This window comes from Urtica dioica, chromosome 4, assembly GCF_054948205.1.
Source record: "Urtica dioica subsp. dioica isolate 48M chromosome 4, U.dioica_male_clone48M_v1_H2, whole genome shotgun sequence".
In the NCBI taxonomy this organism is placed as follows: Eukaryota; Viridiplantae; Streptophyta; class Magnoliopsida; order Rosales; family Urticaceae; genus Urtica; species Urtica dioica.
This window is the reverse complement of record NC_142759.1, coordinates 10,521,788-10,546,336: the sequence shown is the minus strand read 5'-3', so window position 1 is coordinate 10,546,336 and position 24,549 is coordinate 10,521,788. Positions and strand designations below refer to the sequence as shown.

The window sequence follows — 24,549 nt, the reverse complement described above, 5'->3', positions numbered from 1 at the left end:
GGGCAAAAAATGTAAATAAAAAAAATTTAGGGGGTCTAATTAAAAAAAATTCAGGGTAAAAATGAAATTTTAAAAAAAAAATGGGTCAAAAGTGTAAATTTTTTAAGGTAAAAAATGTAAAATTTTTTAAAAATTGGCAAAAAATGTAAATAAAAAAAATTGAGGGGAGGGGGTTAGAGCCCACCTTGGACTTGAGTTAGCTCCGTCCCTAGTCTCATCATTACTTTCCCGTCAATTTTCTCTCATATTTTCCATGACTTCCAAACATAATTAGAATTTTGATTTTTTCTATTATTTTCTCTCATATTTTCATTTTCTCTATTATTTTCAATTTCTCCCGTATTTTCCGGTTTCCAAACGGAGCCTTAGAGTTTCCACTAGTTACATTTAGAAGAGTATACAAATCCAACTCCGTTGGACCACAAAAACTGATCCGTCGCTAGTGCATTGTTCGAAATATGTTTCTAGTGCATGATCGCAAATCTTTTATCACCGAATTAATAACCAAAAACTCTTCGACAACCAAGACTGCTAGATGATTCATTTTTGCAATAGACGACGCACAAATTTTTCATCTTCAAAAGAATTGCAATGAAGGGCTTTTACAAGCATAATTAATCGACACCAGAATGCACTACGTAATATAATGCAACGGAAAATGTATTTTATTTTCTCTAACTTCTCTTACAGATAATATAACAGCATATATAGAAGAGAAGAGAGAGAGATACTAAACTTTGTTTTCCTTCTCGTTCAGTTTTTCAGCTATAATGGTTCATGATTCATGACTAGTTGTTATCTTGGTGGTCTCTCCAGCAAATGAGCATAACGAGGCATCGGTGAATAATGTAGAGCCTCGCTCGCTTCTCCCTAATCCCTCGGCCTCGACTACACGCCTCAACTTCATCACCACCGCAACGCCTATTCAGCCCCGCCAAACACAGACACCCCATAATTGATACGAAGAAGAAGATTGAACTTCGTGTTTTTAACTTACACCCATCAGTCATCACTGCTGATTATTAATAATAAATTTGGTAATTTAAGGGGGGCTTGGACTTGGACTTGGACTATGAGGAGGTTACACACAAATAGTTTGTTACAAAGTTTTGTCTGATTTGTGCCATATTTTTATAATATGTCATTGGGATATCCGCTCAGACGACCATATTAGACCAAAGCTTTTGTTGTTTACTTTTCATTTCTCACACTTTCAACTCAAAATGCGCGCTATTACGTACGTTTCATAACACCAACATGAACACACGTTTTTTTTTTTTAATTGGTATTAATGTTATTTTAGTGTGGAGGGGTTTCTGATTGAGCCAAATGTTTTGTTTTGATATATAAAATGATCTCTAATGCGTGCATTTGTTGTGGGCAGCGAAAAGATCTCATATCAGTTAATTAATCATGAAAAACTATCTTGATTTTGCTTCCATCCAAAAATGTTTAGATTCATATCTGCATAGGAACAGTATGCTTTTAATATATAATTTATTTTTTTACAGCGGACTTGTCAATTTGAAAGACCCTGGTGTCAAAATCTTAGTACTTACTTTGAATAGTTTAGGTGTATCTGCAGTAGGTTGGAGTATTCTAGATAACCAACCAGGTCTTTCAAATTGACAAACAAATCTGCTGTAATATTTTGTCATGACAGTAATTAAGTATCACAACCCACAATCCCGTGTAAATTATTAAAAGAAGAAGAAAAATGAGGAGCAATGAAAAATCAATCGTGAAACGTAATCAGAAAAGCTCCTTTGTCACTCTTCTTATAATAACATTGAAATGACGAGACAAGAAGAAATGTCCACAATTATTTGTAGGTGGAATTTTTCTTAAGAGTTTAATAAAAGCATTGCATTTTAAATCTCATATCCCATCACATGATGGCGTCAAAAATGTTCTAAGACCGTGGAGTATCTCCTTCAGTAGCTTAGATTGCAAGTTACCGTTTATTTAGCTAGATCAGAACGTGTAATTCCAAATGCTGAATGTAGGACCAAGAACGGTTGTACTGAGCCTAACCTACCTGAATCAGCTTTTGGGTTTCACCGCAAAAAAAAACGAACCTAGTGAACCTAGAACGTCACAATAGTGAAGCTAGAATGTCATTCCTAGTACTTTCTTGGATTAACATTCTGCCTGAGACCGATCGGTCGATAGCAAGAGATTCCATGGCCGTGAGAGCTAACATGGCACCGCACTTGGTAGTCTATCTTCACCCCCTAAAACTGCCATGCTTTCACCATAATATCATGATGTAAAAGACAGTCACGGACACCGTTAAAAAGCCTAAGCCTTTACAACAGGGTCCGAAAATGGTATTCCAAGACACACAAAGATAACCGAAAAGGACTAAACAGAGGGGTCAAGGCAACTTCCACGATCTATATAAGCTCTGGTAGGTCTACCATAACAGCATTAATGGTACTTTCACCGAGCATTATACCGAGGCAACCATTTCATACTAGTGTTCTTGGTTCTTTCTCTGATGTTATGTGGTTAAAGGTACGCATATAGGGAAGTCGAATCTCAGATATGTCGCTTCTCTCTACTATCCCCGAATTTCCTTTTAGCAATAGAAAGTATATTGGCACAAAGATGAAACTTATCAACATAAACAATAAGACTTTTGTATTCTTAAACATACATGAAAAAAATAAATTGAAAATAAAAAACTCAACTGATTTATTTTCAATTTCTTCAGATAGAAATCAATAACAAGGCTTCATTTGTTGTATATACAACTGATCTTATTTATCCACTTACATAAAGATAGTAGAGATTTTATGGAAGCATCAAAAGTACCATGTTTCCTTGCAATGACCGTAAACTCGAATCACATGGAAGCATCAAAAGTACCATGTTTCCTTGCAATGACCGTAAACTCGAATCACAACAAAGAGATGTTAAGGATTGATTCTCTTTGAAGTCCAGGCCTTCTCTCCATTGACAGTATCTCCAGCGCTGAAGTCACGTCTCTCATTGCTCTTCAAGTTCAAGTAATCAACCTGCAAAAAAAAAAAATTAATAAACCGGGAGAAAAAAAACCAATAAATCGTATATGTATAATAAAAAAAAGGGCGTGAGAAGAGAAATATGAACCTGATTTGGATCTAGAACAAGCAAACAGAATGCATCAACTGGGCCGCTAGACTTTTCGATAGAAATTTCTTCCGGCGACCGTTCATCTAGACTCGGAAGACCCGGATTAGGCCCTAAATATTGCATCCTCGATTTCACAGAGCTCGCAAACCACGAGTTCTCTCTTTGCTGGCTCATTCATTCCAAGAGTTTGAGTGAGCATATGGAATTATCGAAGGAAATTATTTAAACTTGAAGATTTCTAATGAAGACAAAGTTTGGCTGACATTATGACATTATGATTTCTAATCATATGGAATTATCTTAAATCACTATTGCTCTGACATTATGACTAGAATTTTAAGTTTGGGTGCGAAAAATCCTGAAGTTACTTGAGTTAGAAGAATTCTCAGTTACCTGAAGTTTATCAGGATCAGGATTTGTTCCATCAATAATGTCAATTGTCCCATTTATCCGAAATTGCTCCCAAGAATCAGTGAAGTACCAACATAACTAGAAAATACACAATCTCAAGCTTTAACCAAACCCTGTGCAAAGAAAACTTTTCTCACAGCGTAGAGCTAGTTCAAAGAAAAAAGAAAGTTACTTTTTCCAAAAACAAAACCAAGAACCTTAATTTTTATTTTTATATTTGGTAATATTACCTCAGCGAAAGGATAACGCTTGAGCTCATCAATCTGCAATGTCACCAGAAATCCCGAGAAGAATCAAAGTTAAAGAGTGGTAAAAGGAGAGAAATGATCTAAAGAGAATATACCTTGCGAGTTCTAGAATCTGTGTTGATCAATATCTTATCGGTATCCTCATGAAATCCCCTGAAAACGACTGTGCGATTTGAGGGTCTTCCATTACAACCAATTGTTGCCTGAAAGCAATGATATTATTAACTATTAAGCACAAATAAACATTAGCAAAGACAAAAGCATTTTCGGTTCAGCCAGCGATCCGAGAGACAGAAAGAAAGAGAGTACAAGTTGAAAGAAATTGGAGTGCTTGAGATGAGCATTGGAGTCCATGGCATCGAGTAGGAGCTTCTTCCATGGCGTCGTCATCGTTCCCACGAACAACTTCTTCTTCTTCTTCTTCTTCTCGTCCTCTCTTTCTCGGTTCACTGGTTTTTGCTTATAATCGGCTAAATGCTAAAGTAAAAGTTTTTTGTTTTCTGTTTTCTAATTTTTGTAGTTGTATTGAAAAACTGTTTTGTAGTTGTTTTCAAAAAGATGTTTGGTACAGTTTTCATTTTTGTTTTTGAGAAAGTGAAAAAACTGAAAAAAGTGTTTGGTATAGTTTTCATTTTTGTTTTTGAAAGAATGAAAAGAGAAGATGAGGAGAAAGATGAGAGAAGAGAAGAAATTTTTTTTCAAAAACACCTTTTATTTGTTTTCAGTTTTCTTTACTTTTTTCCAAAACAATTTCAAAATTTTTTGAAATTTTTTTCCAAAAACACCTAACCAAACATGTTTTCAATTTTGGTTTTCAATTTTTTCAACCCAAAAACTAGAAAACAGTTTTTGAGTGAAGAAACAAACATGGTACCTTTCACCTGGATTTTTATTTTTATTTTTTAGAGAAAAGCTTAAATTCATTGAAATCAAATGTTACCGCCTAAATAGCATATATGACATAAGGATGAACTATGTTGTTCAAATTACATAAAACATGTTCAAATTATTAAATAGATTAAACATTACAATGACATAAACATTACAATCATGATACATTGACTTGAGAATTCTCCTTACAAACTCGGGATTAAAAGGCCTCAAACTATTGCCATGAGATTGATTATGCTCCGAATGTTATTAACAAGTAAAGTAAATGATTTCTAACTAAAGAATAACACTGGACTTTTTATAAAGGGCAAACTAGCAACGTAGCTTTTTTGAAATGTGGTATTTAAGATTTTGTCCACGTTTGGTAAATTTTGTAATCTAGTCATTAACTGAAATTTACGATTATAAAATATCGAATATACCCTTATATGGTTTAAATGAGTGAAAATAAAACAGTAGCCAATGTTTGAGTCCTACTAATTACGAAGTCAACAACATCATCAGGCTTAATACTCGTTTGGATTCAAATTTGAATATTTAAAAGGAAAATCATTAATGAATATAATATAAGAAACAAATTAAATATTGATTAAAATAAGTAACTTTTGAATATTTAAAAGGAAAATCATTAATGAATATCAATAAATTTTCGTTAATTTTTATTTATGCGTGTAATAAATAACCGAAAATAAACCAAAATAAATAGGCGAGATATTCATCCGACTTTTAAACAAAGGATAAACATGTAAATTGTTAAATGACTAATAAAAGTCACGTCATCAATTGTGGTTATGTTTGAAACTTAGCTGAAACGTTGGCTAGATTGTAATTTCCACGTTTCAAGTGGCTTAGTCTATTTAATTTTTCTTTTATAAAGTATCAGATGAAAGATTATAGTAAAAAAAAATGTTTAAGCAGCAGATGAACCAAGAAAAAGTAGTGAGCTCGAAAATAACTAGTGGCTTGTATATAAAAAGCAAGGGCTTGATTTTTTGGATTGGGAAGCCTTTTTTTATAAGCTTTGGGAGGGCCTCCGACCCCGCTATCTTCGAGTCACCATTAAACAAATCTTCTACAATCAACTATTAACACGTACGCATCTCGATCTTGATTTGAAAATGCAGTTGAAGAGTCTTCGATCCTCAAAATAGCTTATTAGCTCGCTAAACTGTTGATTTCTTTCCGTTTTGACCTCTGATTTTCGAGCAATAAGTGCTCCGATTTGCATAAGTCAAACCTTAATTCTTGATTAAGTAAATCATGGGAAATCAATCTATATATGGTCCATATATTGTTGATTAATATCCACGAATATTTGAGTGAATCAGAAATCAATTCACGTCCATCTACAACCACGATTCAAGGGATTTTGTGATGGGAAAATTCCTATAAATTGAACGTCTTCAGTATTTTGGGTCACTAAGCCTTCTCCTCTATTTAGAAACACAGCACCATCGAGTTTGAGAGAGCCAAGACATAGAAAACCGAAATACTTGTCCTAAACACGCTCCCTGAAGCTTGAGTGTGGTTTTCCCCTTTTGCAATGGCTGGAGGTAACATTTATCTTTCGCTTCCGTTTTTTGTGGTTTTAATAATTAGGTTAAATGTTTAAATCACATTTTAGTTTCTAACATTTGGTATCAGAGTACGTTCATGCCTCTGCCTTGCGTTTTTGTCCATGCTTTGTTTTATGCTCAAATTCTGTATCTTCAAACACACGTACATAGAGTCATATACGTTGGTTATATTATTTTAAATAGTTTAGTTATTTATTCAGAGCATCTATATATTCACAATAGCATGTTTTGGTTGCCTGTTTTTTCTGATTTCCTTTATCTGGAAAATGTGGTGTTGTTCATACGGTTGAATATCATGTGTTTTTTAAATGGAGAAGATGACATAAAACGACATTCATTTTGGGTCGTTGTCATATTATACTGTGTAAGCGTGTGTTAATTCTTATTGGGCTTTTATGCATTTGTTTTAAAGCCCACTGCATTCAACCTATTACTTTTTTGGGACTTTTTTTTTTTTTTTTTGTTATGGGTGTATATATGGAATCGTGCATGTGCAATACATGCTATTACACTGAATTGCATTCAGCCTATTACACGTACCAAATTTTTTTTCGTTATAACGTGTAATCGTGCGCATGTGCAATGTTTCTACATGCTATTACACTGATTCCCTTTGTATGTATCTATTTATTTTTATTTATTAAGAATCAGCTTTATTGTCATATTATATATAGAAAATAAAATAATTTGATGCACGGTATTAAATTTATTTGCATTATTTAGAATCTGTATGCAAATATTTAGTTTTAAATTTATATTGTGTTAGAATAATTAAGAAGTTATATGACGGTTTATTATTATTATATGCATATAACATTTAGCAATGGCTAGCACAATATTATTTATTTTAGTCTTTATTTTATTGTTTGTGATTTATATGGTCTTAATTAATTAAAGAATAGCCACATCATCCTTAATTAATTTAGATTGTATATTTAGAATTAATGTCACATAAAACAATAATTGTGGTTAATCATATGCTATATTATGAAATCTACCCACATGAATTTTATAATATTTGTATGATTAATTAGGATAAAATATCAAATTATATTTCCTAATTAACCCACAAGTATTAGGAAAAGGAACATAGTTTGATAGTTTTATCATAATTGTGTGAATCTAACTGAATTAGAACTTTAGCCCACATGCAAGTTTTATGTCTCTAGATTCATTGAGTAAAACATGTTTTGCATTGGTAAATCATGATATAGTTATTTCTTTCAAAACATATTTTAATAAGCATGTTTAATTTCTGTAAATTGCAGCTAGTCAAACTATAGGTTACTCTGATGTTAAATGCGATGTTCCCGAACTCGAAGGGGACAATTTTAAGGTCTGGAAAGATAGAGTTCTCCTTCAACTAGGATGGATGGATATTGACTATGCCATAAGGAAGCCTGAACCTCCCTCAATTACTGAGGAGAGTACCCCAGATCAAGTTGATCTTTATGAAAAGTGGGAGCGATCTAATCGCCTCTGCATTATGTTCATAAAGACCAAAGTATCTGCTGGGATTAGGGGTTCAATTGAGCAATATGACAAAGTTCGTCTCTTAATGAAAGCAATAGACGATCAATTTGTCACTTTAGATAAGGCTTTGGCAAGTAATCTTATCATGCAGTTCTCATCCATGAAGCTCACTGGAGTAGGAGATATGTGTGATTATATCATGGGCATGAGGGACATTGCGGCCCAATTAAAGACGTTGGAAATTGAAATGTCTGAAACCTTTCTGGTTCACTTCATTCTGTGCACTCTGCCCCAGCAATATGGCTCATTTAAGATTTCTTATGACACACATAAAGATAAATGGTCAATTAATGAACTTATTACCATGTGTGTTCAAGAAGAACATAGGCTGGCTATGGAAGAGGGTGAGAAAGTGAATCTGACTTTCTCTGAAAGGAAGAAGAAAGATCGTGCCAAAGACAAAGGCAAGATCCCTGTCAAACCGGACATAAAGAAAGAGTCAAAGTGTTTCTTTTGCAAGAAGAAATGACACATGAAGAAAGAATGCTCTAAGTTCAAAAATTGGCTTGACAAGAAAGGTATTCAACTTTTTTTTGTATGTTATGAATCAAATCTAACTGATATTGGTCATAATACTTGGTGGATTGACTCTGGTTCTTCAATCCATGTTTCAAATACCTTGCAGGGTATGCAAAACCTACGGAAGCCAGTGGGAAGTGAGCACTACATCCTTTCAGGAGGCAAGATGAGCTCGCATGTGGAGGCTGTCGGTTCTTGCGATTTGGTGTTAAGTAGTGGCTTTATTTTGCGTTTAGAAAAGACCATTTATGTTCCTAGTTTTTCAAGGAATTTAATTTCAGTTTCAAGACTTGTGCCTCTTGGTTTTGACTTTAACTTTTCGGATAATGGTTTTACATTATTAAATAAATCCGAAATTGTTGGTTATGGTACACTGTCTGGTGGTCTTTATTCAATTACACTGCAAAATGATGTTGCTAATAGCTCTTTGAAGGTTACTGCTGGGTTGAAGCGTTGTATTATGAATGAAAATTCTTCTCTACTGTGGCACCGGAGATTGGGACATATCTCCATTTTGAGAATTAAAAGGTTAGTGAATGAGGGAGTACTTAGTGCTCTTGATTTTACCGATTTTGAGACCTGTGTGGATTGCATTAAGGGAAAGCAAACCAACAAGTCTAAAAAGGGTGCAAAGAGAAGTACCGAATTGTTAGAAATCATACATACAGACATTTGTTGTCCTGACATGGATGCAAGTAGTCCAAAATACTTTATCACTCTCATAGATGATTTCTCACGATATATATCTATTTACTTCGTTCTAAGGATGAAGCTTTAGACGCATTTAAAGTTTTCAATGCTGAAGTAGAAAAACAATGTGGTAAACAAATTAAGATTATGAGATCAGATAGAGGTGGTGAGTATTATGGTAGATACACTGAGAATGGACAAGCACCTGGGCCATTTGCGAAGTTTCTTCAAGAATATGAGATTGTTGCCCAATACACTATGCCTGGTACTCCGGATCAGAATGGTGTTTCAGAAAGAAGAAACCGAACTTTAATGGACATGGTGAGAAGTATGAGGAGTAAAACAAAACTTCCTCAATTCTTGTGGACTGAAGCACTAAAGACGGTTGTGTATATATTAAACCGAGTTTCAACCAAGGCTGTTTTAAAAACGCCATTTGAGTTATTCAAAGGTTGGAAACCCAGTTTGCGACATATACGCGTTTGGGGATGCCCGTCTGAAGTGAGAATTTATAATCCACAAGAAAAGAAACTAGACCCTAGGACTATAAGTGGGTATTTCATTGGATATGCCGAGAAGTCTAAAGGTTATAGATTCTACTGTCCATCTCACAATACTAGGATTGTGGAATCAAGAAACGCAAAATTTCTTGAGAATGACTTGATTAGTGGGAGTGACCACTTGCATGACTCAGTGTCTGCATTAGATCACAATGAAGCTGAACCATCTAGTTCAAGTGATAGACTGATTATCGTACACACTCCTCAAGCTCAATCGTGTGTAAGACAACCAGCTATTGAAATTCCACATGTTAATAATGCAGATCATTTAGATCAAGTTGCTGATCAAGATCATGTTGAACAACCAATCGAACAACCGATTGTACAACAAGATCTTCAAGAGAATAATGAAGCAATATTAAGAAGATCTACTAGAGTTAGAAGATCAGCAATTCCTAGTGATTATGAAGTGTATTTGCAAGAGACGGACTGTAACATTGGAGCCGAGAATGATCCTGAAACGTTTTCACAAGCTGTAAGTTCTAAAGAATCTAACTTATGGCACAAAGCTATGATTGAGGAGATGAACTCTATGGCAATTAATCAAGTCTGGGATCTCGTCAAGTTGCCTGATGGTTTAAAAGCCATTGGATGCAAATGAGTCTTTAAAACAAAGAAAGACTCACAAGACAACATCGAGAGACATAAGGCAAGACTTGTAGCCAAAGGGTTTAATCAAAGAGAAGGAATCGATTACACAGATACATTTTCTCCTATTTCAAAGAAAGATTCCATTCGCACAATTATGGCATTAGTAGCCCATTTTGATTTTGAGTTACATCAAATGGATGTGAAAACAGCTTTCCTTAACGGAGATCTAGAGGAAGAGGTTTACATGAAACAACCTGAAGGATTCTCTTCTAGTGATGGTGAGCATTTAGTCTGTAAGCTTAATAAATCTATTTACGGTTTGAAACAAGCCTCCCGCCAATGATATTTAAAGTTTCATGATGTCATCACTTCATTCGGCTTTGAAGAGAACGTCATGGATCAATGTATATACCAAAAGGTTAGTGGGAGTAAGATATGTTTTCTTGTTTTATATGTGGATGATATTCTGCTAGCGACTAATGATAATGGAATGCTATATGAGGTGAAACAGTTTCTTTCAAAGAACTTTGACATGAAAGATATGGGTGAGACATCTTATGTTATTGGCATTAAGATCCATAGAGAAAGATCATGAGGCATTTTGGGTTTGTCTCAAGAGACCTATATTAACAAAGTTCTTGAGAGATTTCAGATGAAAGATTGTTCACCAAGTGTATCACCCATTGTGAAGGGTGATAAATTCAATTTGGACCAATGTCCGAAAAATGACATTGAGAAGGAACAAATGAAGAATATCCCATACGCTTCTGCTGTAGGAAGCCTTATGTATGCTCAGGTTTGTACCAGACCTGACATTGCATATGTTGTTGGAGTATTGGGTAGATATCAGAGTAACCCAGGTCTTGATCATTGGAAAGCTGCAAAGAAGGTTATGAGATACCTTCAAGGAACAAAGGACTACATGCTTATGTTCAGACGAACCAATGAATTAGAGGTGGTTGGCTACTCTGACGCTAACTACGCTGGCTGCATGGATTCGAGAAAATCCACTTCAGGATACATTTTTATGCTAGCCGGCGGAGCCGTGTCTTGGAGAAGCAAAAAGCAGACATTGACTGCTACTTCCACTATGGAGGCTGAGTTCGTATCTTGTTTTGAAGCTACATCACACGGTGTTTGGTTGAAGAGTTTCATATATGGGCTTAAAGTTGTCGACTCTATTTCTAGGCCACTAAAGTTGTACTGTGACAATTCAGCTGTTGTTAATATGGCTAAGAACAACAAAAGTGGAAGTCGAAGCAAACACATCGACATTAAGTATCTAGCCATTAAAGAACGTGTTAAAGATGATAAAGTGATCATCCAACACATTAGCACTGATTTGATGATTGCCGATCCGTTAACTAAAGGCATGCCACCAAAGAAATTTAAGGATCATGTTGAAAGCATGGGACTTGGTTCCATGACATAATTTTTATTTTGTACGGTACTTTTATTTCTAATAAACTCTTATTCAGTTTGATATTTCTCATATAGTTGTGCACATTCATTTAATTTAATGAGAAATATCATTTGCATGGACCCAGAGTAAACATATGGTTTATTCACTAAAGAATAAAGGACTATTAAGTTGAGAGATTCGATATATCGTAATACATGGAAGAAAATACTTGCTCATAGAGGACCTTTCGCCATGATTCATATATTTTGTTTCTTGATTCGGGTGGATATTAAATGTATGGACCAAGTGGGAGAATGCTGATTTCTTTCCGTTTTGACCTCTGATTTTTTAGCAATAAGTGCTCCGATTTGCATAAGTCAAACCTTGATTCTTGATTAAGTAAATCACGGGAAATCAATCTATATATGGTCCATATATTGTTGATTAATATCCACGAATATTTGAGTGAATCAGCAATCAATTCACGTCCATCTACAGCCACGATTCAAGGGATTTTGTGATGGGAAAATTCCTATAAATTGAACGTCTTCAGTATTTTGGGTCACTAAGTCTTCTCCTCTATTTAGAAACACAGCACCATCGAGTTTGAGAGAGCTAAGGCATAGAAAACCGAAATACTTGTCCTAAACACGCTCCCTAAAGCTTGAGTGTGGTTTTCCCCTTTTGCAATGGCTGTAGGTAACATTTATCTTTCGCTTCCGTTTTTTGTGATTTAAATAATTAGGTTAAATGTTTAAATCACATTTGATCGTTTCTAACATAAACTTGTTCGAGATGAGGTGAGCTAAAAAAGATCAGCTCACCATGTGGAGCCCTGGGCTGACTCTCGAACGGGTCAAATTGTCGGCTTAGGATCGGATGGAACTAAGGTAGCCCAACACGATTAAACCACGAACATGCTTGGTCTCAAGATCATTCAAACACATACTATTTGTAGGCGCAAAAGATATATCTTGATGGGAGGACAAAGTCATGCACCAACAAATACAGTTATATATATTTGACAACAATGAATGATACATGTATTTTTGTTGCTTTTTTACAATTGCTCGATATAATTTCATGTTGTTTATTTTGAAGACATGTCTGTAACCACGGGATCCGGAGGCAATTGTCTATTAGAGCCATATTATTAGTACCCATCAACTCCTAGTTTATTGTCGATTTATGGCTCTGGTGATGGTGGTAATGGTCATCACTATCAATTTATGATGACTTTTTCGCTAGATAAGATCTAAAGTTTTGCAGCGATGCTTATCATTAAACTTCTCCTCCCTCCCGATCAATATTTTGAGACCTACGACAACACATCCTGAATTAGCGACGACGAATATCGCCACGAATTGTGCAATTTTTTACACTCTTTTACTAAAATAGAGCCTATAATATCCTACAAGGATATTGATACAAAAATGAATTTACCCTCTTGTGGTCCCTAGAGGGCAATTGAGAAGTAAATAGGGCATGGGCAAACTCTAGCCACTTAAGACGGGAAATTTTGATACAATTACAAGTACATATATTAACGTAAATCTATACTTATTTGCTCATATAAAACGATTAATATGATCACAGCAACAAAAAGACATGTAAAATTCAACCATTGACCGATGTGAGAATAGAAGTTGGTCACGAGCTTAGTTGGCCATTAGATGTGCCAAACAAACTCTCTCTCTCTCTCTCTCTCTCTCTCTCTCTCTCTCTCTCGGAGATTATGTGCTTTTTCTTATATTTAATCATTGACTTTTCGTCCTCCAATCAAGCCTTTTTGTTCAATTTGTTTTTTGACAAGAGTCTTTTGCTCTTAATCTGATTAATTAAATAAAGAATATCAGACCTTTTAAATATAAAATTAGATATGTTCCACCTTATCAATTGGAAGAATCGATCACTTATTATTATAATTTAGATTAGTAACTAATTTTAAAAAAGAAATCAATAACATAGATCTAATTATTCTGTGTTTAAACTAGTGTTGGCTGCACTGCGCATAATATTAATGAAAAATGTTAATACGCGTGATGATTGATGGAGTCCAAATATTAAAGTTCACTTAATTTTCTTGATAAAATCCATATCCAAAATATTTTCTTAGAGGGGTAACAAAATCTTGATAAACGGAACTAAAAGTTACTAGAAAGAAATATGTTTCAAATCTACAACTGGTCGCCCATTTTCCTTTTGTTTCTTGAAATTTTTAATTCACACATTTTTATTCCCTTGTAAACCTAATTATACATATAAGCTCAGTGACACGCCAAAGTCCATGAGTAGTTAGTTATAGGTATTAGAGAAATACATTTTTTGCATGTGATTAAAAAAACGAATCTGGTTACTATGAACATTCCCCGTAGAGTTAAGCAAGGGTACTTACTTGTACTACTTTTCATCAGACTTGATCTATCTTTTATTTCACGCCGTAGGAGTAACGTATATTATTGATACAAATAAATAGTTTATATATAGACAATTATCAAGTTGTATGTGTGATATTATTACTATTTATTACGTACCACGGTAATTTTTGCCCCATTTTTGCCTTCTAAATAAAATTTCCACGTGTATAGCTAATCAGTTTCTTTCGCTCGAGCGCTTGCATTCATTTATTGTTAAAAAAAGAATATAATTGGGACGAAAAATAAGTAAGATATGCATGCTAAAATCGTTCAGAATTCAGATTTTGATTGACATATATAAATCAGTACCACAATTATTAATTCTTACAACAATTGAGTACACGTAGTTAGTTACGTACATAAATACATTCATCTAGGAAATGCTAACAATATTGAAAATATAGAGCCATTTGCCAGTATTGGAAAAATAATTTGCATATAACATGGCTCGTTTGTTGGCATGTCGTACTCTAGTCTATGCATATTTTATTAATGCATCACAAGTTGTGTTTATATAACTTTTTTCAAACTCGTCTTTCTTTGATACATAATTAGGTGTGATACATATATTTATAAGTATCTTTAATTAGTTATTTAATATCTATATTTAAAATCAACATATTTCTCAAACATTTTTCTTTTTGGGCAATGAAATTATCTCTCTTCTCTAAACATTTGCACCTTCTTCAAATTGAGTTATCTTTATTTATTTGTTTTTGTAAATGATAATTTGACTATAGGATAATTTAAAAAAAAATAGTTTGATTACACGGAAGATCTCCTTTTGTTTCAACGAACCATTTGAATTTTGTCATTAAATTATCAAATGAACCCTTAAGATATTGGCCGTACATGCCTATTCTCGTCCAAGACATAAACGATAAGTAAAAATCAGGTATGTAAACTAATATAGTAACAAATTAAGACATTGTTAATATTATATATATATATATATATATATATATATATATATATATATATATATGCTATATAAACTAAAAATATAAGAGCATAAAAACAAAACTAATTAAAATTTAGGAAACGTACGTTTTGAATTTTGTTTCCCTATTATTAATTATTACATAATTTTTAGAAAGGCCGCACGTGATTCTAAGGTCGCGAATAGAAGGTAAGAACGTGAAAACCTAAAGACAATAAGATAACCTAACTAATAACTAATCCCTAATCACGACCGACCACCAAATTACACAGCTTCTCCAATATGCATTTTTGCCGATTATTAACCATAACATGACGTCATCACATTCACAATTCAGATGAGTCAAACGAGTAACGACTCGGCAAACGAGTCCAACTCAAGCTGGTCATGATCATCGCCCTGGTTGTCTGTCTCGAGTAGCTGCGCCAGATATTCCTCGTAGATCTCCTCTAGGGCACCACTGTTATTGTCCTGATCTTTACTACTGAACAACGACCAAGGAATCCCATCTTGATCGTTATCATAAACATCAGAAGAGCCTCCTTGATCCGCGGACGCTTCTTTCTCCGGGCTTGATGACGAAGATAATCCACCACAGTTAGTATTCATCGCTTCAAAGCTGTAGTTCCTTCTAACCCTAGTCGGCTTGGGAAGGTGAACTATTTGCTTGGCAATAACAACATTGTTGTCCTCATCGTTATCATTATCATTATCATGAGTAGTTGTAGGAGAGCTCTTCTTTTTAGCATTGGTGGTGGTTGTGGTCTTCTTATTTGATGATTTCTTATTGCGTGGGCCCGGGTGGGCTTGGCGCTTGCCGAGATGGGTGTTCCAATAGTTCTTGATCTCGTTATCAGTGCGGCCGGGAAGACGGCCGGCGATGAGGGACCAGCGGTTTCCGAGGAGGGAATGGAGTCGGATGATTAGGTCGTCTTCATCGGGAGTGATGTTGCCTCTCTTTATGTCCGGCCTCAAATAATTCATCCACCTTAGCCTGCAACTCTTTCCACACCTCAAAAGCCCTGCTCATCAATTACTAGTTAATATATATATGACTTTAATTTATAGATATATATGTGTGTGTGTATATAGTTTTTTTTTTTTTTTTTTTTTTTGCTTTGTTTCCACTAGTACAAATTGTCGCTTACACGACGGAAGTATAGTACCATCGTGGATTCTTCGCCAGAACGAGATTAATTTTTATAACCGCGGTAAAACAACTATTACGCGTTGATTTTCCATGACGAAAAAATAATCGACATGGAAACTACTTTCCACTACGGAAGATTTTCCGTCGAAAAAAATTTACCACGACATAAAATGTATGTCGTGAAAACTTTTTCCACGTTTGGTTTTTCTGGTTGTAAAGACAAATTTTTTGTACTAGCTTTTTCATTCTCTCAAATTAAATTCTGACACTTTGTCACATTTTTTTTATAATTATATTTTATGTTTAAAGTGAGTAAAAATTGTGACATGTAATTCAATTAGGTGACATGGGAAGGTGACACAAAAAAAAAAAAAAACACCAAACCAAACCTCAAATTCTTAATTGTTGTTATGCTAGTATAAAGAGCCTTATAATGAATGAATATACATGGTTTAGAACCAAGTTCTAAATGACTATATTATTTTAAATTCAATCAGTTCCGTTCTTCTAACTTAATTTAGCATATTGAACAACAACAACAACAAATGTAGATATACATCATCAAACTAATTATAGGAATAAAGAGTGAACAAGTAATTGTTATAATTCTTTTAATGTGTCAATAAAATATACAAACAACAAATGTGAACAAAATACCTTGATTCCCTAATTGTTATCAATTTTCATTATCTGTAACTTATGTACAAATTTACATATGATGCGTCTTGTATTAGATATTCGTTATAATATTAATTAATGTAAAAAAAACTTAAAAATAACATAATTGCGATAAATAATCTACTTTTGAAAACAGTAAGTTGCTACTAAAAGCAAGTCCAATTGTATGGAGCAACTAAGTCAGGAATAATGTACACGAATCATCAAAGATCTTCAAGAGATCGATTCCGAGACTCGTTGAAGTTCAAAGATAGCAATTATGTCATGAGTGCGTGTATACTAGCTGAACAAAAAATATATACATGTATATACTATAGTATATATATATATATACCAGCTTTCTTAGGCAAAGATCTCCAATGTCCTTCACCGTGAGCTTGAATATAGTGAGAAAGGAGCTTGTCTTCTCTTGGAGTCCACGGCCCTCTGTGTAACCCTACTTTTGCACAGCATGGAGCTCTTCCCATCTCTCTCTCTCTCTCTCTCTCTCTCTCTCTCTCTCTCTCTCTCTCTCTCTAGATATAGCGAAAAAGTGACGCGAGAGAGAGAGAGAGGACGTTTTCTTTGAGAGAAACGCCAATCTAAGAAATGCAGGGCTATTTATCTTTAGTGGAAGACACAGACACGAAATCTCTCTCTCCAAGGGAAAAGAAGTTACATATAGTAGACTCTTATTAATAAGTTTGTGTGTGTGAGAGAGAGATTGAATTTCTTTATTAATATACTTAAATATTCTTTACTGTATTCGTTTCACAACCGGACGACAATCCCCATGCACACGCTAATCACCTCTGATATAAATCTTCCACTGAAATAAATAAAAATACTATATGAGTGTATGTATGTGAATTAATTAAAGAATTGTCATATTTATCTTCCAGCATGATTTAAAACTGGGCACGTAGCTAGCGACCCTTCTAGCTATCTGTCATTCTTCTTCGTGCCGGTATGTAAAATAAAAATAGAAAAAAAAAATTAGGGTGAAGACTGTAGTCAACGATCCAAACTTATGGATCCGGTTTATTAGACTGGAATAACTACATATATCATAAAATGTTTATGTCATCGCATATTCAGAAGAAAAATTGGAAAATCGAGTGTGTCATGCGTAATCACACGCGCCATCTCTTTTAAGTAGGCTTATTATAAGTAGATTTGCTAGAATGCTCCAATAACTTCTTTTTGTAAAGATTTTATATATAGCTGGTTTTTTTCAAGCAAATTATTCGACTAATAAATTACATTTTACTGATATTTGTTTTCTAACACATCGCACATCAATCGATAATACAATCTTGAGTTTATACATTAATTATCTTTTCCCTTTTGATAACATTTTCAGTCAAATATTTTTATCCGCCTTCAATTAATGCGCAATTGTGTTAAATCGGAATGAAATTTAAGGTTTGGACAGATATATGTAAGAATTGATGTTCGTAGAAAAATTTAGTTGCTTATTAATCTAAAATATCCTATTTATCCGAAAGAGAAATCAAATGTTAAGTCGATAAATTTTACATTTTAAATGACTTTTTTATATTTTATAAATCTGAAAAAAAAAATTACCAAATCTATTGTACAATCCATGAATTTACCGATGACCATGTCAATTAATCTTCAAATGAAATCCAAGTTCTATGAGAATTTATTGCCATCAATAAATTTATTGACAAATGTCAATAAAAAAAATCCCAGATTCTTTAACGATTTATTGATAAACATGTCAATAAATCTCCAAAAAAAAATTATATTTTCGAAAAAAACTAAAAAAAAAAAAAAAAACCCTCCAAACACTAGTACAAAAAATAGCACTGGACACGACTTTTTTTCACATAATCAGTAGTACAAAATCATATTTTTTAACTTTGTTTTCACATAAATCATATTTAACGAAAATTTTTAAGCCCTAAACTGAAAAATAATAAATATGAAGAACAAAAATGACCCCAACATTGCCTTTGTGATGTTTCTAAGAGTCCCATGCCCGTCGTCGAGAGAGAGTAAAGTAGAGATTTTGATTTTTCATTGCACTTACCAATTCGGACAAAATATGACTTTAACGTGAGTAAAGTAAAAGCAAATACGATATGTGTATGGATTGATGTTAATAATAATATGACATCCCTTCCCTATAAACATTGGCCAATGGCTCCTTCTTGAAAGAAAGAAAAACAGAACACAGACCAACTTATTAAAAGAAACCAAATTCACACACACACACAAACAAATCATTTTCAGAACAAGGCGTGGCCTAGAACAACGACCGCCAATAGCGCAAATGCAACGGCACGGCCACGGAAAGCTTGGTTCTGTTGAGCCTGGATGTGCTCGAGGACGTTGAAGTCGCCTCTGTCGGGGCCGTAGCCACAGCCGGCGTGAATGGTGTCTCTGACGTCTTGGACGGTGGCTCGGTTGTAGAAAATGAAGGTGCTCAAAATGTCCTCGAGGCAGCCGAGAACGAGGTGAGTCTCGCTCAGGCACGGCCCGCTGCAGAACGCCTCTGTCTGCTCCGCTGGCACCTCCAGATTCCCGCTCGCGCTTAGCCTGTACGACTCTTCGCAGCTCTCGTATATCTCGCAGATAAAATAAAAATCATTAAAATAATTATAAAAAACGCCGAAATCAATCACAAAAGAGTTATAAAAAATGGTGGCGGTATTTTGACTTTTGCTAGCGGATCGATTACCGTCCTTACTATTTTTACAAAAAAAAATTGAATACAAGTCCAATTCTCAACGTCTATTAAATTTAATAATCACGATTTTTATAAATTAAAAAATGTTTATCCCTTCTCCTCGTGTAGTCTAAAAAGATAAATAACTCGTGATCTAGACCTCTATTTTTAGTAAATTTGATACGAATGCGAATATCTCGATGAGACGATTACTTCAAAAGACCTATTTCTGAAACGAGGGATTATTAACTATGGTTGATAAAAATTCAATTACATACGAATTTAAAAGAAAAAGAAGCTAGACATGTATTAGCTCATTTTTAAACTTGTGTATATATTGGACTTTTACGGTTTTACCCACTCAACCCATTTATTTATTATTATCTATTTTTGTCCTTAGTTAAATGGATAAATTACATTTTTCCACTAAACTGTAGATCTTATTTCAATTTATGCCCTATAAAGAAAGAAAAGTTCCTAACTTTATATCTGTGAATCACATACTTAAAACAGACCGTGATACATTTGCCCATTTATTTCACCTCAGAAAGATGGAAAAGTACATACTTTTTTGCATTAATTATGCACGTTTTTAGTTTAACTGCCAATAATTTGTGTTCTAAATGAAACATCAATTTTAGTAAAGTTAAATCATACGGATCAATTTTAGTACGATTTTGGTGGTTTGTTTAGCTTACATATTTGTCGTTGAAGCATAGTAATGCTTTGGCGACGATTTGAGCTGGATCCTGGAGAGGGGAATTTAGTCCCGGCACTTCTTCCGATTTCGCTGCAAATAAAAATGTAACCCTGAATTTGACTCAAATAAAGCATTTTTTACAAACACACACACACACATATATATATATATATATATATATATATATATATCTTCTTTTTCGTACCTGACATGATCATGCAAAGCGCAGGAGCAGAGATCAAGGCAAACAAAGCAAGAGACATTTTTAATGCCATTTCAGAAGCTTTGCTGTTGTACTTGTTGTTGTCAAAGGAATATGTAAGGTTGAGTGAAGTTATAAATATAACACGAGCTTTGGGAAATGATGAGTCATTGGTTTTGAACTTGCAACATCATTTTTTTGACCAACTCAAACCACGTCCTTGTCTTATCGTCATCGTCTACATTTGCTAGGACACTTGAAAGAATGGTTCTATTACTATAGATGAGAAAATGTTGAGAGGGTGAAAATAAAGGTGTTAGGTTTGATTGGGAAAAAAAGGAAGTTGAAAAGGGATTTCTTTTCTTCAAATGTTACCCTAACATTTGGAGAAAGAGAGTGGTTAGAGTGAAACTCACCAAACTTCTCTTGCCCTAAGAACTTGGTCTTCGTCAATCAAACCTAAAATTAGTTTCTTTCTTCAAGTACAAGAAACTGGGTGTAGAGGGGAAAAAAAAAAGAGTTTGAAATTGTTAAATCTGTAACCATAGAAGTGTGAAAGAAGACTAAAATACATCAACTCTAAAGCACATCCATAAAACAAGAATGAATGATTATTCTCTAATACTTAAACTCTTTATTATTTTCCGAGCATCGTCGATTTTTTCTTGCTGAATAAGCGAGTCCAAAATCAAACTACAAGTACGAGGCTCAAGATTACAACCCTTTGTCTTCAATGACAAAAAAATCTCCTTTGCTTGGTCGAGTCTCTCCGAGCCACACAGCGTTCGAACCAATGCATTGCACGCTGAACTGTCGGGAACCAAACCCAACTTCGTCATCGAACTGAAGAGATTCTCAGCTTTTTCGACTTTCTTCTTGTTACAGAGATTTCGAATAAGCACGCTGAAGGGCAAAGTGTCGGGCTTTAGCCTGTCGGAGCGCATCTTCTCGAGAAGCCTCTTCGCTCTGCCGATATCTCCGACCAAACACAGCGATCGGATCAGAACACTGTATACGACGGAGTTCGGAGAAATACCCCACCGGAGCATCTCGGAGAAACAATCGCAAGCATCATCGATCTGTTGGGCCCGGCAGAGACCGTCGATCAACGAGCCGAAAGTGATGATATCGGGTTCAATCCCGTCATTTAAGAGCATCACCAACAACTCTCTAGCCCTGTTTGGCTCTCCGCCCTTACTATGCCCGGAAATGAGCGTGTTATAAGTGACGAGATTCGGAACGATGCCTCTGAACCTCATCTCCGAATAAGCCTCGGAAGCCCTTTCCATGGCTCGGGCTTTGCAAAAACAATCGATCACCATGTTGTAATCATACACATTGGAAACGAGCCCATCCTTGACCATCAGGTCTAAAACCCGATTCCCTTTATCCTCTTCTCTCCTGGCTTTGTATAAAGCTTCGACAAGGCTGAGATAGGTACCGAGGCCCGGCTTCACTCCGGAACCCACAAAGCTTTCGAATATCTCGTACGTTTTGTTGAGATCGTTCAGATCTTTGACCAGACAAGCCATCGCAATGTTGAAAGTCGAACCGTCCGGCAAATAACCTCTCTGCTTGGCCTCTCTCAGAAACACCGAGACCTCTCTCGCCATGAACCGAATCGAGAGGCAGTAAATCACGGCGTCGCAAGCCGATTTGGAGAAAAGCGACGCCTTCTCGACGAAACCCATGAGCAACTCGAAAGCCTCTTTCTGGGTCTTGCACCGGAAAACCCCGTGAACAAGAGACCTAATCGTCGCGTCGCTGTGCCCGATTCTCTTCTCCTTCATCGTCTCAAACAGCTCAAAAGCCTCTTCGACTCTCTTCGAGTTGCAGAATCCGTCGATCAGAATCGTGTACGTGAACACGTTGGGGCGGTATCCCACGCGTTCCATTTGTTTGACCAGCCTGAGAGCCTCGTTGACCACGCCGTTCTTACAAACTCCGTGGATTAGGATGTTATACGTAAACCTGTCGGGCTTGCAATTATCGGCCGACATTTGTTGGAACTTCATATACGCCGAATCGAGTGAACCCGACTTGATCAGCGCGTCTATGACGGCATTGTAAAGCCTTGTGGTTGGGCTGAGTCCCAAGAACGAGACTTGCCCGAAAACCTCGGCGCAGTATTTAGCCAATCCCAATCGGCCCCAACTTCCAATCAAGACACAAAGAAGATCCTCTGTCACTGTGAAACCAGACTTCTTGATCTCCTGAAGCAACTCAACAGACAAAACCACGGGACCTTTCCGGTGGAACAGACTTCCTAGGACTCCACGAACAGGCTGGTTCTTCGACAGACTTGGGTCGAGGCTCAGAGCCCACAAGTAAAACCTCAAAGCGTGTAAAGGGTTTTCTTGGTTCTGCAGAACACTGGTGACGAGCTGGTGGCTCAAAACGACAGCGTTGTTGAGCTCGAACTCGTGCCTTATCAGCGAAAACCAGTCCTTTCTCGACAGAACTTGGGACAAGTAATGGTGGTCGAGAGGCTTGTTAAGGTTCGGATTGGTCTTACCGGTTTGAGTCGTAGATGGTCTGTGTCGTTTCGTTCGCGTCTGAGGGCTTGGGCGATTGACGGGTCTGAGAGTAGTTTGACGGTGAGATTGGAGATTCGACAGCGCAAGCGAAGCCCTCGATGCTGAGGAAGAAAACCCTCTCATGTCACGAAGTCAGTGAACCAATGTCACAACTCACAATCGGAGCTTGTTTCAGCTCTCAATCTTATTCAATTTCGTTCAATTGGTTCCAGCTACTTTATAGTTGGGCTTAACGATTAAGCCCACATACGTTTGTAAAAAAAAATGGGGATGTTTTTGAAGAATTAGCTCAATTTTAGGGGAAATTGCACCAAATATTTGATTTGTAGATAGTGAATCACTGAATCCCTGAAAACTCCGCTGTCGAATACTTCAATTTCTTTTTTCAGATGGTTTCTCCGTTATTTTAAATGAAACTTTAAAGTAAACCATTTAAAAAAAAAAAAACGATTCAAATAAAATGGTAACCAATAGAAAAAATATAATGTAAAAAAATAATATTTTCAGAATAAAATGAGAAGTGAAATGTTCACAACGTTTTTTTAAAATGAGCTCTCAAAAACTAATTAACTAATATTATTGTACTCTTAAATACTTAAATATTTTTTTGCATCAAAATTAAAATTGTACATGAGTAAAGGTTTTGCTTGAATTGTGGAGGATTGATGATTTTTACAAAGCTTATATGGAGCGTTGCGGCAAAACGAAATTATTTTGGGTTCAAGTCTCATGGGTCTGATTACTATTGGAAAGCTTAGAAGTTTTGTAGATGGAGACTTTACGAATGAGAGCATGTTTGTATTCACCGCGTTTGGATATAAATTAAGTTATATAAGGCACAATTACAACTAGTGGTTACGATATCTACCTTGTAAGTTGAATGCATCGCTATAATGGAAGACCTAAATGAGTTTCTTTGGATGAACGGATTAAACAGTGAACTTGAAAAGGGCAAAATGAGGTGAACTTATTTTGTGACAATTAAAATGCGATGCACTTGACCAAGAACCAAAGGTGCAACAAACAAGTAGGGATGTGCACGGTTCAGTCCGAAGTTGGTAAAAAAATCAGATTGGGCGGTCCAAACGGTCTAAACTATACCAAACGAAAGAAGAGAAAAAAAAAATCGGAGTGACGAAACCAGTCAAAACGGTCAGGTCCGGCTTAGACCGCCTCATATCGTTTTATACTGTTTCAGACTAGACCGTTTTAGACTGCTAGACCGTTTAAAACCGGACTGTTTGAGACCATACCGTTTTAGACCTATTTTTTATTTTTCTTAAATAATAATTTGTCTGGTCCAATCCAATTTTGACTGTTTATACTATTTTTTATTATATATTTTGTTAAATTAGGAACCAATCCGGTTTAGACTGTGGCTTAAAAAAAAATTAGACCGGCGAAGCACATCGACACTAAACTACACTTTCCTTAAACGTGTGGTCTCCAAGGGATAAGTTGTTGCTAAAAAATTCACACATACGAGAATCCGACACATATTTCTATGGATGAGACGACGAAGATCAAGTTTTGAAATTTTTGCGATTTGATCAATGTCTTGAAGTTGAACAACTCGAGAAAGAGAGAGAGAGTGGTTCTCTGGAGATTTTCGGCATTGTTGGTGGTTGTTTTGTTCCGATTCTTATTAAAGCCAAGGCAGATTTGTGAATAGGTGGATTTAGTCAGCATCCCAGATCCTTTTTCTTTATTTG

General features: G+C 35.4%; 5 protein-coding genes across 6 annotated transcripts; 1 reads left to right on the top strand and 4 right to left on the bottom strand.

The window, feature by feature from the left end:
• Nucleotides 1-2,617: 2,617 nt before the first annotated feature.
• Nucleotides 2,618-4,258, bottom strand: LOC149400314 (Pyridoxamine 5'-phosphate oxidase family protein). Of its 2 annotated transcripts, XM_089612661.1 has the most exons (7): nt 4,086-4,258; nt 3,872-3,979; nt 3,759-3,791; nt 3,511-3,606; nt 3,115-3,282; nt 2,908-3,020; nt 2,618-2,853 (listed from the first exon to the last, which is right to left on the bottom strand). In XM_089612661.1, exons 1-6 carry the CDS (start codon nt 4,164-4,166, stop codon nt 2,919-2,921), a joined length of 588 nt encoding a protein of 195 aa, XP_089468787.1. In that variant the 5' UTR covers nt 4,167-4,258; the 3' UTR covers nt 2,618-2,853; nt 2,908-2,918. The 2 variants fall into 2 exon arrangements, with proteins under 2 accessions (XP_089468787.1, XP_089468786.1); XM_089612660.1 differs by having other exon boundaries at nt 2,618-3,020.
• A 1,952-nt stretch (nt 4,259-6,210) lies between these two features.
• Nucleotides 6,211-8,246, top strand: LOC149400313 (uncharacterized). Its single transcript, XM_089610410.1, has 2 exons — nt 6,211-6,220; nt 7,513-8,246. The coding sequence occupies exons 1-2, from the start codon at nt 6,211-6,213 to the stop codon at nt 8,244-8,246; spliced, it is 744 nt and encodes a 247-aa protein (XP_089466536.1).
• A 6,666-nt stretch (nt 8,247-14,912) lies between these two features.
• On the bottom strand, nt 14,913-17,359 carry LOC149400312 (uncharacterized). The gene is made up of 2 exons (XM_089611965.1): nt 17,059-17,359; nt 14,913-15,918 (listed from the first exon to the last, which is right to left on the bottom strand). Exons 1-2 carry the CDS (start codon nt 17,189-17,191, stop codon nt 15,239-15,241), a joined length of 813 nt encoding a protein of 270 aa, XP_089468091.1. The 5' UTR covers nt 17,192-17,359; the 3' UTR covers nt 14,913-15,238.
• A 1,361-nt stretch (nt 17,360-18,720) lies between these two features.
• LOC149400311 (uncharacterized) lies at nt 18,721-20,891 on the bottom strand. The gene is made up of 3 exons (XM_089611966.1): nt 20,304-20,891; nt 20,097-20,188; nt 18,721-19,297 (listed from the first exon to the last, which is right to left on the bottom strand). Exons 1-3 carry the CDS (start codon nt 20,371-20,373, stop codon nt 18,959-18,961), a joined length of 501 nt encoding a protein of 166 aa, XP_089468092.1. The 5' UTR covers nt 20,374-20,891; the 3' UTR covers nt 18,721-18,958.
• A 17-nt stretch (nt 20,892-20,908) lies between these two features.
• PPR40 (pentatricopeptide (PPR) domain protein 40) lies at nt 20,909-23,021 on the bottom strand. The gene has a single exon (XM_089611963.1). The coding sequence runs from the start codon at nt 22,958-22,960 to the stop codon at nt 20,912-20,914; it is 2,049 nt and encodes a 682-aa protein (XP_089468089.1). The 5' UTR covers nt 22,961-23,021; the 3' UTR covers nt 20,909-20,911.
• Between the last annotated feature and the right edge of the window lie 1,528 nt (nt 23,022-24,549).

Excerpts from the sequence above, each read along its gene's own strand:
- LOC149400314 (XM_089612660.1), bottom strand. The coding sequence starts at position 4,166 with ATGACGACGCCATGGAAGAAGCTCCTACTCGATGCCATGGACTCCAAT. Across the intron at positions 3,792-3,871 it reads CAGATTCTAGAACTCGCAAG|ATTGATGAGCTCAAGCGTTA; the intron begins GTATATTCTCTT and ends GTGACATTGCAG. Across the intron at positions 3,283-3,510 it reads CTGATCCTGATAAACTTCAG|CAAAGAGAGAACTCGTGGTT; the intron begins GTAACTGAGAAT and ends TGAATGAGCCAG.
- LOC149400311 (XM_089611966.1), bottom strand. The coding sequence starts at position 20,373 with ATGGCATTAAAAATGTCTCTTGCTTTGTTTGCCTTGATCTCTGCTCCT. Across the intron at positions 20,189-20,303 it reads GCTTTGCATGATCATGTCAG|CGAAATCGGAAGAAGTGCCG; the intron begins GTACGAAAAAGA and ends TTTTATTTGCAG. Across the intron at positions 19,298-20,096 it reads TATGCTTCAACGACAAATAT|ATATACGAGAGCTGCGAAGA; the intron begins GTAAGCTAAACA and ends TTTATCTGCGAG.
- PPR40 (XM_089611963.1), bottom strand. The coding sequence starts at position 22,960 with ATGAGAGGGTTTTCTTCCTCAGCATCGAGGGCTTCGCTTGCGCTGTCG.
- LOC149400312 (XM_089611965.1), bottom strand. The coding sequence starts at position 17,191 with ATGGGAAGAGCTCCATGCTGTGCAAAAGTAGGGTTACACAGAGGGCCG. Across the intron at positions 15,919-17,058 it reads ATCTTTGCCTAAGAAAGCTG|GGCTTTTGAGGTGTGGAAAG; the intron begins GTATATATATAT and ends ATTGATGAGCAG.